Source organism: Salvia splendens, chromosome 6, assembly GCF_004379255.2.
Source record: "Salvia splendens isolate huo1 chromosome 6, SspV2, whole genome shotgun sequence".
NCBI lineage: Eukaryota > Viridiplantae > Streptophyta > Magnoliopsida > Lamiales > Lamiaceae > Salvia > Salvia splendens.
In genome coordinates this window covers 3,883,303-3,899,312 of record NC_056037.1, presented here as the reverse complement: position 1 = coordinate 3,899,312, position 16,010 = coordinate 3,883,303, and the positions used below count along the sequence as shown (strand labels likewise).

Here is a 16,010-nt window from a genome sequence, read left to right as displayed (position 1 = left end):
TGTTTCTTTTCAACTTTTGTATATTGCTGCAAGTTTGAGAAATTTCTCTTATTCTTTACATTGGTAAGATCTAATCTATAGCATAAAAAGAGGTGGAAGAACAAAAATGGCTATACACTCAGATGTATATTACTGTGTTATGTACATTTGATTTCAAGAAAACCCTCCTATGCTTTAAATGGATCGTCTTTCAGCTCACCGTTTTGGAGCTTCTCAGCATCCACTTCATCATTGATGTCCTGCATTTTGATTCGAACAAAGCTTGAATACGATAACACACCCTTTGTTATTTATAATCGGATGGCTAGAGAGTTTACCTCGTGTATAGGTGCCGGGAATAAATTTATGCTGCTGGGATTGAAAGTAAAGGAGCTACGTTGAAATATGCGGAAAACGATCAATATTGGAATGAGTACAACACCAAGAATATACTAATTTTAAAGTGCTTGAATGGTAGAAAAAAGGTAAAAACATAAAACTTGAATGAAAATTAGGATATACCTGCGGAACAATATCAACTGCCACACATATGGAATGAAGAACTCTTCGGGGTGGATCTCTTGTTCATAGATAAATCGTAGTTGCGTAAACATCTTCGTAGAACAAATATAGCGGGTTAAGATAATAAGGAATCGTGCAACACAAGAATTATTTTGGTTACTTAATTAAACATTTTTCTTCATACCTTCATTCCTTCACCTCTCCAAGATTGGCAGTTGTTGATTATGACTTCAAGAACTTTTTCCACCGACCATTCCTCGTCTATCTTCTGATTATCCATGCGGCTATTGAAGAAACTAAGAACCTGATAACCGAAGTAATGCAGAGGACATTTCTTATAAATGAGGTAGGTAACACTAATTATGAAGTCCAAAACTGGAATATTCTTGGATGAATACGTACAGTAAAGATGCTTTCCAGAAGCTCACTAAAACGAATCATCCGGAATGGTAGAAGAACCTCCTGCCTTTGCATAATTGCATAAACAACCTGCATGTCACAGCCAAAAATATGTGATATGGAGATGAGATTAAAAATATCAGATGAATACTATATGCATGAGAATTAAAGTGCACTTTCCGATACCTCTGGATTTCTAGGTAATGCATAAGTTAGAATTGCATTTAGTATCTCCAGCACAAGTCTCAGGAAGTCCGTATATATATGCAGTTCCATTATCTGCAGCGTTCCTAGTATAGGTCAATATTATACATAACTCTATTGCCATCACATAAAAGTCAGATGAAAAAGGAGGAAAGGACTTACCGGATCCTCCAGAAAGTTGTCTCCTCTGGCAACAGCATCTGCTGTGTTCATCTTATCATTGTTAAGCTCTGCTAGTTTATTGTACCTGCAATGGAGACATTTAAAACAGGAGGAGGAATAAAAATTAAAGAAGAGCTCCCTATTCTAGCACTGAGGAGCCAAGGAGAAAACAACACAGATGTGACTCACTTTCGTGAAAGCATGTCAAAAAGGCTGACCAACTGCTGTGATGCATATGCGCTCAAATGGTTAACATATGGTGCCATATTTGACAAAATTGCCAGGCAATTTGTGTGGAGATAGATATCCTGTTGCATCTGAAATGTCAGAAACCTATATAACCACATAACTTCTAAAAATTAACTCTTCCAATGATTACAAGTTGTTGTCTATGCTTGCTTCGTGTTATGGACAATAAGGATTTTATACTCTTATAAAAGGAAAACATAAGGTTTGAATTCAACGAGAACATTCAGAAGATATTTTGAGGACAGCCTTCAGATGATAATGAATCATCAAATCCAACGAAATGACATTTTGGAAGGATAAACTCTACATTGTCAAAACAGAAGAGAAAATAAGCTGAAAGCAAAGCACCAAGTCTCACCCTCAGTTTCGAGAGGTTATATTTCACAATCCTGACCAAAATTATGATCAACAGGGAACCTAGAGAAGTTTGATGAATGCGACGTTCTTGATACCATGGAACACTAGGAAGCATCTGTAAGAATAACCACTAATCAGTAAGACCTTACATAAATGAACTTACAGGGTTGAAACTAATTTCTCTTTACCAGTTTGTGAATGCTGGCATTGAATGAGGAATCTTGGCTGAGTATAAGAAGGACTATCAGCACCATATATATATGATTGGGTGTTTTTCTGGAAGCATCATATAAAGTTTCCAGCATGGGAATCAACTGTAGCACATACAAAGAGTTATCATACCAGGATTCACAGGAAAAACAACCGTGCATCAGCACAATAATGTTAGATCAACAAACACAAACTTTTCCCTAATTAATCATGACGTAGTTGCAGAAATTCTCTGGACCATGATTCTTATTATTCTCAGATTTTACAAGGTACCCAACCATACAGTAAACACTTTCGACAGAGAACACTGTTGACAGTTAGTCACCTGTCATTATTTCACACTATCTACACATATTCACGTTTTCTGTTTCATATGAACCATCAAGAAATCATTTCTTCAGAAATAAATTATCAATTCATACCAGTGTATCCAGATCTGTTCGCACCAAAATATACTCCAAAAAGTATGAATTTCCTTGCATTAGAGAATAAAGCAACAGGAGAGATGCTTCATCAGCCAAGCACCTGAGAATAAAATGAAAATAAAGTAAAAATGTACTCAATAAAACACTGAAACCTAAATGTATTCATATACAAGATCTCAAAGGCGAATTGCAATGTGTTGGCACAGGGAGAGGTCTTGAGCCCATATAGTACTAGCCTAGATTATAGATTGCTTAAGTCTCAATTGAAAAATAATAGCACCTGCTAGATCTGAAAGATGAGCCTAAATAAGAAGAACAGCTATATTAGTGTGATATTTATGCAGAATGCAAAAACTGAGGACATAAACCAGGTAGAAAATTATCAACTGTGGATATTTTTAATAGGAAGCCACTAAAAACAAATTTTCTGCAAACAAAGAACGTTATATATCCACACAATAGCATTACAGAAGATATTTACCAATATGAAAAAATTGAATAAGAAAAATCCCATTAGCATTTTAACATTTGCTATAACTTATAACTTCAATTTATATGTCAAATACAAGGCTCTGGAAACACTCACATGCCAAGAGTGTCATACAGAGAGGCAAAAGGTAGCCTCACTGTAAGGTCACCAGGTGCATTCCTCTCATCTTCGGTGTGGCTAACTGCAGGCGAACAGCTCAAAAACTTCAACACTTTAAATATTATAATAATATTTGATTGAGAGAATCTGAAAATTCCCAGGATCATACATTCAATATCTCGCACATTCTGTACTGCTTTGCAGAAAGGGTTTTTGGAAAAATATGTTTCTTCCTCAGGGTGACACTTTCCCTTACAGAGGGCATCTGAATTGCAGTTGACATCTTCATCCTTCAGAGAAGGATCAGACATGCATTTACGGTAATTAACAAGAATAAGTAAGACATTTAGACTCCTTTCTGCCAATGAACTTCTTGAAGCTTCATAATTTGAGCTGACTAAGTAATTAAGGGGCAGCAGCATCAAGTTTGCTGCAAACATATAAATATTTCAGTCATGGCAACCAAATTTTAATTATTGGGTTCCAAGAGTTTTCATAATAAACCAATATGCAACGTTAACAGAAAACAAAAACATCAAATCGCAGATAAACTTTATAAACTTAACAATAGATAAAGAAAATGTTTGCACCTATTATACCAGCTGCAGAGCCAACTCTCCTCAGTACACCAGGCTGATTTGGTTCAGAAACACAGAATACAATAAACTGCTTAATGGAACCCTGGGCTGTATGGTGTAATTTAGTAATAACTTGTTCACGACCAAATCAACCAAAGAACTTTCCTGCAGAAACAACAGGCAGTTAAGAATAGAAAACAATTAGATAACGATGATGATGGAAGCCTGTGCCACTTGAATCCATCTGAGTCATTGCTGCATCAGCAAAAGGGTGTTTCTCATTCGGTCCTGGTGATGGCCCGGAGAGAAGTTGAGTCGACATGGCAATCAGCAAGAAGTTAAGCAGCTCATAATGTAGGTGTATCAAAATCTTCGTCAGGTGCCTTGTGTCACAATTGTTCCTTGCTGCAAGCAAAAATCACAAAGCAGGCACTGCTTAGTTTAAATGACTCAGCAGCATACCTAAATACAGAATCGAACAGTAAACTACATCAGCATTCACATATTTTCAAAGATGAACTCTAAGAGCCTAAAATGCTGTAGCTCTACTGAGAAAACAGCAGACGCCTGTAAATCATCTGAACTGATAGATTCTTCCACCGAACAATCTGGAATATTCTTCAGACTATAGAATGCTATTAACTGGAATTCCTCTAATTTGAAACTCAACACAGAAGCGGGTACAGCTCGGATACGGAATCCAAAATACTACTCCCAACTACCAGATAGAATAAAAAAGAGGGGGAAAAGTGATCAGTTAATTTGTACAGGGGAAAATGTGAAGTATATTATAATTGCAAAATCAAATTCCAGATGACGTTTGATTTCCATTGCGCAATATGGAAGAGAACACACACGAAAATGAAATTAAAAGACGTAACACAACTAACGACCGGTCGATCACGCCGAAAAAAAAAAGCAGAAAAAAATCAAATACTATAAACATTTGCAGCTAAGAACAATGCGTAAGCAATACATATAAAGCGTGAAACCACAACAGACGATTAGACGAAGAGAAAAATGCACAGACCGAAGAGATGGCAAGATTCGAGGACGCGATCGGCGGCCCAGCGAAGGTCGAGTTGCAGGTGGAGAAGCTTCTGCCAGTAATCAGAGGCGAGAGGGAACGATTTCTCGCCAACGAAGGCCGCAATTAAGTACTCAGCCGACTCCACTGCGCTGCCCAGCCGTGGCGTCGATGGCGCTCCACCCATTCCCAAACCTACAATACAGCTACACACGTAAACGCGATACGAATTCCAAAATGTGTTCGGATCCGAACAAGCGTAATGACGACGAAGGTTTTGACAAGGTAAACGGGGTTAGAGAGAGGAAAATTGGATTATTTATTACAGTTGAATTTTGGAGGCCATGGATATAGATGGCATGTCGAGTGAAGTGACGGTGGAAGAAACAATGGTAGTACGCTGCTCGTTTATTTTTATTCACGGAATTGCCCCTCGCTCCGGCAAAACTTTCCATTTGTATTGATATACGTTACGCACACTGATTTGGAGTAAATTTTACTTGAGTCGATTGAATATATACTTCGTATATTATTTTTTTATCTTTCTTTAATTATTCTTTTTCTTACTTATTCTATTTTTTTTTATCTATTCTAATTTCGCCCTTTCAACTCAAAACAATTAATTTGATGCACCAGTTAATTGCAATCTTTAAGGCCATTTACATGTAATTAAATAAACTTAAATGAAAATGTAACATAGTTCAATTTAGTTAACATGCATGGAATAAGCGAATTTACAATCTACGCCCTCTCCTCATTCTCCTCCATTTTTGTCATGAGCTACAACTCCTACAACCTCATACTTTTCTTCCGTCTAAAATATTTAACTTACACTATTCATTCAAAATACATAAAATTAATAGTACAAAATTAATTACTAGTATATCACAATAATTTTCCATGCTTTTTGTTAACTTAAAACTTCGAAATAAACAAATACTACTGCTATACACTATTCATTCAAAATACATAAAATTAATAGTACAAAATTAATTACTAGTATATCACAATAATTTTCCATGCTTTTTGTTAACTTAAAACTTCGAAATAAACAAATACTACTGCTATAAAGAACAATATATGTTGGCTTCATCTTAAATCCGGCCGACTAAATTGGCCTTAATTATATATTATGGGACGCTAACATTAATTTTCAGGGTTAATTTAAATAGATAAGTAGTTCTATGTTAAGTTTGAAAGATCGCAATTTTGTGATATCGACTTTAACAATTCCAATATTTTAGCTAATTTTGTTTGATTTCTTATCTCATCGAAAAGATAGGAATTGAGAAATTTTTAAAATAATAAGTTGGACGGTCTAAACAAGGGATTCGTTATTCATAGTAATTTTGGAAATGACTAATTAATTATTTGGTACTGGATTTTATATTATACTAATGTATACTAAATTACCTATACTATCTATTATTTAATTTGAGGTTTTCTATATTTCTATTACTCCATAGAAAGACGACCGAAAGAGAACAGTTTAACGGGCCCAAAAAACCAAATATCCGAGCCTGTTTAACCGTCTATCCTTAACCAAATAATTGGGCCCATTATTACTTAAATTAAATCATATAGACAGCACAAAATTACTTAGGCTTCGTAGTTTCCTTGTGTCATTTTCCATCACTTATAGTATTACTTAACTTTTTACATAAGTATTTTTACATAAGAAAATAAATTAGTTGTATGATCTCCTTATTTATTTAATTGAGATCGAGATATAAGTCACTTAATAACGTTTTTTATTTTTAAATTAAATCCTTGTCTTACTCCTTTTGACCGATATGTCTTCACTATAATCAAGTAAATCATTTTTATCTAGAGTCATGGTATCGGTTGCCCCACAATCAAATATCCAGCCTTTTGAATTTTTTTCAGTGATATCATAAACATGAAATGCAGCGGAAATCTCTCGTAAAGGTGTAAATGCATTCTTTGACACAAAATTGGGGTATTTTCCGGATTTATTGACAAATGGGGTTTTTTCTAATTTTCTGGAAGTCTGAGGGTTCATGCATAAGTAGGTGGGCTCTCTTTTTATATTTCTCATATTTCTGGGAAGAAAACTTATAATTAGGCAAATTTAATTTAGGGTTTGGATATAATCCAAATCCTTTACCTCCTTTAGCCGCGCCGCCTCCGACTTCTGTCCACTCACCAAAATTCCCGGGCGGCCGGTGGAGGCTCCTGACGCACCCCGGTTCCAACTCCGGTTGATTCCCCATGATTCCCGGCCTCGATTCACCGTGTGACTCCTTCTTCGTTCACTCCTATGGCGATTTTCACCTAGGCTGGAAAGGCTCTCGCCTTCTGTCATTCCTCCCACCAATCTAGGTATCCGACCCGTTTGAAGCAGGTCTTCCAAGTGTGTTTCTACTTCCCACAATGGGAGCACCATAATTTCGACGTGTCGGGCTTGTTTTCTGGTCGGCTGGTGGCCGCGGGGTGCGGCGGTGGCGCGTCGTTCCGGTGTGGAGGTCGTTGGTTTTGAACGGCGAAGCCTTGTCCGATTCCCCCGCCAAATAATGATTCGGTACTACCATTGGCTTCATCGGTGGGTGAGGGCGACGCCGGTGGCATGATTTGACGTCAAGCCGCATCCGTCTTCACCCATCCATACGCTGCCTCCACTGATGGCGCCGGTTCTTCCTTTAAAATCTCTCTTCGGATTGAGTCGTATTCCTGATTTAATCGGGTCAGGAACTTGATGAGCCTTCTGGAATTTGAGTAGTTCCAGAATTGATAGATCCCCTTATCACAACAGCTAATCGGTTGTTTCTGACTCCGATCTATATTGATCCACAATCCGTGAATCTTTCTGTAGTATGTTTCTAGGTCCATGTTGCCTTGTTTGATGTTAATTGCCTTCTCTTCCAGGCCATAGATGAGTTATCGGTCTGCTTTACTCTCGAACGTCATCGCGAGGTTGTCCCACAGGGCTTTCGACGTCTGGTGATGGGCGAAGTCCGCGATGATGTCGTTTTCAATGTTGTCGACAATCCACGAGAACACCATGAGGTCGTTCTCTTCCCACTCGTCATACCCCATGTTCCCCGGTTCTGGTGGATCATTCTTGATGTGTGAGTAGGCGCCCCTGCCTCCATTCTTCACTTTGATCAATCGTGCCCACAACGGGTACTGTGATGCTCTTGCTGTTTCTGAGGCTTACCGTTTGTTCCAAATCCTTTGTCTCCTCTGTATCTGACATATTTTGGTGTAGGTTCTTGGTATTTTGGATTGGTTTTGGCTGAAAAAGGTTGAGAAATTGGTATTGTTGGCTGTGATGAGATTTTTCTGAGCCAAGATCGTCTTGCTCTGATACCATGTTAGAAATCGATAGGAGAAATCATCTTCTCATTCATTGTACCGTGAATACAGAGATTACAATATTATATAGGCTAGAGTATCTCTACATATATGGTAAACCTAATTTACAATAATTACTATGTTATATATATGGCATAATATATTTCCATATCAATTTCATATGATCCTCATGATTTTGTGTGATCTTATTCTGACAATGATGAGTCGTCGGATGAGGCATATGTACTTATATAGCATGTGAGCATATGGTGTCATCTCTTGTGACCATATTTAATTCCAAAACCATTTCCAAGAATTTAATTTTATTTGTATTGTATATTATACGTGCACAGCGTCCAGTAATCCATATTCAACTTTATTCAAATCTATAAAATGAGTACAATAACAATGAAATTCTAATTAAAATCAACTTAATTAGTTAACATTCTGTAAGCACTTTGCCAACTGCTAATTTTGGCATAGTGAGGAGACACAATTTCAAGAAGCCAACACACTTCATCAACAACTAGCAAACATTCCAAAGCAAGATATTCTCACATGATCAGTATCATTTCATGCTCCCAAAATAGCTCAGACAAAACACACAACATTAAAGAATCAATTGAGGTAAAATCAGGCAATAAAAACCAATTTCAGTCCTTCAACATTGATTGTTCAAGAATGTTGCAATTAATTAGAGGGTTCCTAACATAGCTACCTAATTAAGCAAATTTCAATCTCATGATTTCATTATGATCTCCACACTTGCTTCTTATATGATATGTTCTCACCAATATTCTAATTATAGCTTAGGCTTTAGAATCAAAGAGTCATAGTTGCCTAGCCAAAACATCCACACTCTCATCACCCAACACTCCTCCATCACTCATCAAACCCTCCCAAAACCCTTGATCATGACCAACGCCACAATCGAGCCACTCCCGAGGCGCCACGCGTCCCTCCATGCTCACCGATGAATCTCTAGGCATGCTCACTCCCACCCCCAAGCCATCATAATCTTGAGCTTCAACCTTAACACCAAAAGAGCCTAACCCCTCAAGTTCTCCAACATCACCAAAACTAATGTAATTACCATCAATATCATCACCTTGAAACACAAATTCTTGATTATCAATCTTCTTCCTCTTCTTTCCAATGGCCTTCTCAATCTCCCTCCTCATCTCCTTGTGCTGCACCATCTGCTGCAGGAAATCCGGGCTGCGGATCGCCCTAGCCAAGAAACTGAGTGCTTGCTTCTGCTTCTGCTCAGTCCATTTGAGCCTTTGCTCCATTGCTTGAAGATATGCCTTTGTATTCTGCTGCTGCTGCCTTAGCTTCACCAGTTCTTCCATTAAAACCTGCTTGTCCCTCCTCAGACGATCCATCTCCGCGTCCAGACCAAACCTCCCCAACTCAACACATGGCTCTAAGTTACTACAAGATAGATAATTTGATGATAATGCTGATGGTGTTCTTCTCCTCCTTATATTCTTCAACATGTGCCTTTTTCCCCTCAAAAACCCTTCATTAGCAAACTCCCATTTGTCTGGATCCACTTTCCTAAATCCCTGCACAGTCCACATTCCTACCCCTCATTTATACATCTACTCATATAGAAATCACATGAACTAGTTGAAAGCCTATAAAAATCAAATCTTGATACAATAAGGTCACCACATGTAATTGATATGATGTCACAAAAAATGTACATTAACATATGAGAGTATTTGCAGAAACTCAATAGCTGGATTTGATTTATTGAACAGATATAAAGGGCAACAGTACATAAAAGAAAGTGCCAACTTGATATATTAAAATATTATGTTGTAGATCCTTCAAGAACATGTATATGGTCTTATAAAGGCAAACAAATCTAGGGCACTCCAGAAATCAAATGATACATGCCATAACAATAACCAGAAACTTCAAATCAACCAATTATAAACATTAAACACCAAGAAACTTGAAGATTTAAGAAAAAGTAGGCCTTACATATGTGTTGAGTTGTCTGACAAAGCTTGAGAAATTGTTGTGCTTGAAGAACTTGGGAAGGAGATTGGTGGCAAATTTCTGAGGGTCCCAGACAATGAAACTGTTGTTGCCTCCACTCCAAGAAACAATCTCATTTGTACTCTCCTCTTCCACCAAATCATATGTCTTGCACAAGAATGGTGGTGGGCCTGCCTCATGTAAACCCTCCATAGGCTGAGGATTGCCGACACCGAATTCGGATGAACTTGATCCCAAGAAATCCTCCTTCACAGATCCTAGGTTCTTATTCATGCCCACAAGATCTTATATGGTTGTTGTAACAAGTAGTGGTTTCTTCAAAATAGCAAGATCAAATATGCATGAAAAGTTTTTTTTTTATAAGTATGACAAGTTTAGAGAGAAACATCAAGATCCAAGTTTCTTGTCATTTCTTAGGATGAAAGGGGATTCTTGAAATTGAATCAAACTGGAAAGGGAGCATTTTGGAGTGGTGATGATGATGAATTTGTTACTCAAGTGGGCTACAAATATGAAGAGGTGATTGGAGAAGTGGTGAGACCTATAAATTAAATTATGTTAAGAATAAGCTTATTTTTATAGCACTTTTCAAACTTGGACAGGTGGAAAGTTTGTAGGCAAAAGTTGTGTTGAAGATATTTTGGGGGCCCTTTCTTCTTAGGGAAGGTAGAATTTTGTTTGTTTTTTATTAGTACTATAGTATTTTGGAACATTATTCAACTCTATTGGTCTCGATTAATTACAACAAAAAAGAAAAAAGAAAAAGAAGAAAATGAGAAGTATCTCGATTTCGCTAGTGTTTCATTTAACATATTAAGTTTTTGACGGATATGTTGTAAGTAATTTACGTAAGTGTATTCTAAAATGTTTATAATCCCTTAATGAATTAAATTGACTTGTAAAAGTTATGAAAATACATAACTGTGATTCTAATAAATGATTTTTGAAACATCTTTCTGGAAAAATTACTCAGAGTGAGGCGAGAGCAATTAATTGGTCTACGTAATATAATGTCCAATTGTCCATATAGTCTAATTAAAATGTGCACAGTTGGAGAAATGTGCATGTGATATTGATTATATATTAAAAACCTAGCTACCTAATAAATCTACCATTGTATTAAATAATTATTATTAGTATATTATTATATTAATGCAAAGCCACCTAAGTTCAAGGAGAAGAACACTTAATGATGTATTAACATTGTGAAGATTTAGGTGTTTAATTAGGAGTCCAAGAAGATATTTTTCTTAAAAGAAATTTTGTAAAAGATTCCAACAAATATCTAGAGAATTATGCAATAAAATATACAATCTCTCTTAATAGTATGTTTGAAATGAAAAGCTAGCACACAGAAACAAGGGGCTGGTGTAGTTTCCGGGGGCCTTCTTACAAATAACAGATACATTTAATGTCGGCTATATTAAAGTACTGATTTGTTAGAATAATTGAAGGTTCAAATTGACGGATAAATTAGGTTAAACTTTTTGGTCACAAAAGTGTAACTTTCTCGTATATTGAGCCAAAAGCTAATGGAAACTGGGTAGATTAAAAATTGACAGTAAAATATAATGAGTATTAAGTATGTAAAGGATAAAATAATTAAATAAATGTAAAATTAAGTAATTCATAAAATGGCAACTAAATAAATTACTCTATATTAGCAATTAATTCTTTTTTTTTTTATACCATATTAGCAATTAATTCTACCACTTATATTTGAAAGAAATACTCCCTGAAAAGCTAATTTTAACAAAAAGACCGTAATCAATACGTATCCTATATTTCAGCAGCAACACGAATAAATCTCATGTTAATTCCATTCTATTTTTTTTCCTACCCTTGAGAGCTTTGTCGGAAAATATTACGCTAGGCCAGCACGTCACTACTGAAACTTAATTTTATAGATAAACAACCAAAAAACTTTAAAGACTAGTCACATTTAAGATTTAACATAATCTGAAACCTACAACATCAGGCATTAATACTACTAAATAATTTGAAAGAATTAATTATACTTTTCTTAATTAATTACTTCAAATTCTTTCATTTCCATATAAAAATCATTTCTTTTACTAGTATGTTCTTAGTAATTTCTTACTCAATTCATTTCATAAAAATATGCCCTCTTTCCGTTTAGTATGTCCCACAAAAATATACACTTTTTAATTTTGTAAATTCTCTTCTCTCTAATGAGGTGAGATCTATTTTCCACAAACAATACTTTAAGGCCATGTTTGGTTGACGGGAAAGTAATATTGGCAAGGAAAATAATTCCTGTGAAAATGAATCCAAGGAATATGATTCCTAATAACTTTCATTTCTCGTGTTTGGAAAATATCAAGATTTTAAATTTCATATTTAATTTAAACACCAAACTAAAATTATAATCCTACTTATTATTATTTTTATTTATAAAAAATAATAATATAAATTTTTTAATAAATTATTAATTATAAATGATAATAATTATATATTTATATTTATTATTAGTTTAAATATGGATTATCCATCATAATATATAAGTATATAATTATAACTATAGTTATATATAATTGTAACTGTAGTTATATGGAGTATTATAATCATAAATGATTATACTAATAAATATGATTATTATAACTATAATTATAATTATAATATTTTCAAATATTATAATTGAATAAATTTTATAATTTGAAATTTCACTATGACTTTATTGATTAATTATTAATTTATAAAATAATAATAATTTATATTATATAATATATATTATGTAATTATATTTTAATTATTTAATAAATTATTAATTATTATTGACAATAACAAATATATATAATTATTATAATAATATATTTATAATTATGATATTTTAATTATAGTTATTTATTATACCATAATTAAATATGGTTTATAATTTTATATTATTTTAATACACTGTAATTAATAATAATAATAATAATAATAATAATAATAATAATAATAATAATAATAATAATAATAATAAAATTATACATATATTGCATTAAATATATAGAAATCCTAAAACTTGGAAAAAGAATACCTAAAAAAATAAGGATTCAGAATCCTGGAAAGTTGTACTAACTTTCCTTGTCTCGGGATTCTGATTACTTTCCAAGTTTAATTAAAAATCGAAACAAACACGGGATTTTAAAATTTAAGGAATCATATTACTTTCTCAGATAGAATCTTGACAACCAAACATGGTCTAACTACTTTTTCTCTATACATTTTCCTTACTTTACTAATTGTGCATTAAAATCCGAGTCCAATAGGGAATACAAGAATACGTTCTTGCATAAACATTTTTTAAAACTCATAGTTTGATTGAAATGACTCAACCGCCAATATATGCAAAATATATGGTGTTCGAATTTATTAAGCGCTAATATGAAAGAATCAGAGTTAACTGAAATTATATTACTCCCTCAGAAAATTGGGTAGGAGAGTCAACAACAAAAGCAGAAAAGGCAGTGTCGGGCAGACCCAGATTAACAGCGGCTGACCCGAGAGGACGAGTTGGCCCAAGTCCACATGACTCAACGAATCAGAGGCCCATTAATGACTCGCTCAGAACATCTCTGACTCGGCCCAGGCCCGTTCCAGGGCCCACCTTACTTTCATTCAATTATTCAATGCAGTATTCATTTGCCCAAAACTTCAAAATGTTGTCATAAATTACATATGGAGTATTCAAAATTTTCATATTTGGCAAGTATGACATATTTACTAAATCCTTGTCTCAAGGAAGATGACTTTTTTTTGGATGGCACGAGAATTTAGTCAACTTTATTTTGTATGTGAAGTGGAGAGCGTAAAGTAAAAAAGTGGGAACAAAGTAGGGTAAATGTATTTTCATTTTTAGTAATGAGTCATTTGGATTGGACAAACAAAAAAGAAAAGTGGGTCATTTTCAGTAAGACAGATGAAGTAATTAAACTAATAGTATGAGTCACATTACAAGAATGTATTTCACACATATTTGTTTAAAGTCATATTGTCAGAAAGTAGGACTTCTATTGGCGAGCAAATGAAGTAATTTTGTACCCACTAATAAAAAGAGCTTCTGACATAGGGAACACTAATGTATTATGACATCATCATTGTTGTGCGCACGCGTGCTCAACGCTGGAGCACAACTTTGCATGACAATTGTTGAAAACATGACGCTCTGATACTGACTCAACTTATTTTAACACAAGAAATACTCGCAAGTGTACGGGGCTAGTGTAACAATTAGCAAGAAAGAGTATTGTATCCCACATAGACAAAATTATATCAACTCAACTACCACGAACAAACATCGACTACTATCTAGATAATCGGAAAGGATTTGGTTTTTTTCTAACACTACTAAAAGCATATAAAAAGTAAAAGTAAACAAAAGTAACAAAACGGAATTAAACACAAGGAGAAGTATCACAAGGAGAAGAGTAGAGCTTTGGATCCAACTACAATGGAAATGTCGTGCAATTACTTCAACAACTTCGATTACTCATTTTATGTCTCTAGGATTACTAGGAAAGTCGCTAGTCTAGCTTGAGCCCCCTCTCGAGTGTACTCACCCCGTTGATTAAACCTTAATATTGAAGTCTCTTTCTAATATGTTTAGATTAACTCCAATGCACAAAAGACCCAAGCCCTCATAAAGGATCCCCTCTCTCGAGTGTAGATTATCAATGTGATGTTCACTCTTTTATCACCCCTAGTTAGGTATCTCTCGATTACTACTATCTAGGTAATAAAACTCAATTGGTAGCTAAGCAATTGAATTGAAAAAGCACAAGAGTGAACAAAGAAATCACAAGAGCTAAGCAATCTAAAGAAGTCCTTGAATTAATCACAAACATTCATTGTAGTCTTCACCAAAACTCCACAATAAATTTAGCTACTCATGTTCTTCATGAAAACCAAAACAAAGGATTCAATCAAATACATAATAAAGGAAATAGATACTCATGTGGAAAGATTCTATGGAATGGAAACTTCAATCTTCAAATCTCTCTTCTAAGTGTTATTGGGAGTGTGTGAGAGTGTGGTAGGCGGTAGGGTGTAGAATGGATCTCGTAGCCTCCAACCCTAGCCTTTTCTCGTAAAAATCATGTTTTTTTATTAAAAGATGCGTCAGAAACAAAGACCCGGTCGGGTACAATATTTGTACTAGAAATCCACTCGGCCAGGTGGTCGGCCAGGTGAGTATTTAGTTCAATAATGCACTCGGCCGGGTACGGCGATTCAGCATTCGGAGTCCAGGAAGGGGTCGAAAGCTTTTTGGGGCTATTCTGACTCCTTTTCCATCTGTTTTTCCTAAAACTCTCAACAAACTCATAAAACTCCAAAAAGTAGAATAATTGGCTGGACTAAGACAATTTCGAGTGATAAACTCGGCATTTAGCAATTCAACAAACCAATTAAATCAATGAAAAAAATGAGTTCGTCAGGTACTTGCGCGAATGTAGTACGAGTTAGTACGTCCAACGAGTTAAATATGAATATCTTAATGCCAAAGATCTTACTTGTATTTATTGTTAGCCTCTTGTATTACATATAAATATCCGAGGTCATAATATATATTGATAACATATTCTTGTAAAGAAAGTAGAACTTTAGAAATCCAAGATCGATTTATCATTTTATTCATCTATTTGTAATTTGTAGTTACAAAGAAAAAAATATATTGAGCTCTGATTTTGACAAAAAAAAAAATTGGAATATGAATATGTTTTTAATATATTAAAATCAAATTAAATATATAAAATAAAATTAATAGACTTGTACTATTAAAATAGCATGACACATTGACACTCATTTTATTCTAAAATTTTTAAAAATAGTAGTATATCATAAAATGATTTTTAAACAAATCTTTAAACCGAGAGTTAAACAATGAGTGGACCCTCTAGACCTGGCTCCTAATTTTGTGAAAGAGTAGTGCTAAATGGCCATAATGTGGCTGACCATAAAAATAAAATTTTGTTACCTTT

General features: G+C 34.6%; 1 protein-coding gene and 1 pseudogene across 1 annotated transcript; both read right to left on the bottom strand.

Annotated features, from left to right (window-relative positions):
- Positions 1–2: 2 nt before the first annotated feature.
- On the bottom strand, positions 3–5,088 carry LOC121808272 (annotated as a pseudogene).
- Positions 5,089–8,398: 3,310 nt separating this feature from the next.
- Positions 8,399–10,554, bottom strand: LOC121806601 (heat stress transcription factor A-6b-like). The gene is made up of 2 exons (XM_042206712.1): positions 10,009–10,554; positions 8,399–9,584 (listed from the first exon to the last, which is right to left on the bottom strand). The coding sequence occupies exons 1-2, from the start codon at positions 10,297–10,299 to the stop codon at positions 8,847–8,849; spliced, it is 1,029 nt and encodes a 342-aa protein (XP_042062646.1). The 5' UTR covers positions 10,300–10,554; the 3' UTR covers positions 8,399–8,846.
- Positions 10,555–16,010: the final 5,456 nt, after the last annotated feature.

Excerpts from the sequence above, each read along its gene's own strand:
- LOC121806601 (XM_042206712.1), bottom strand. The coding sequence starts at position 10,299 with ATGAATAAGAACCTAGGATCTGTGAAGGAGGATTTCTTGGGATCAAGT. Across the intron at positions 9,585-10,008 it reads TCAGACAACTCAACACATAT|GGATTTAGGAAAGTGGATCC; the intron begins GTAAGGCCTACT and ends TGGACTGTGCAG.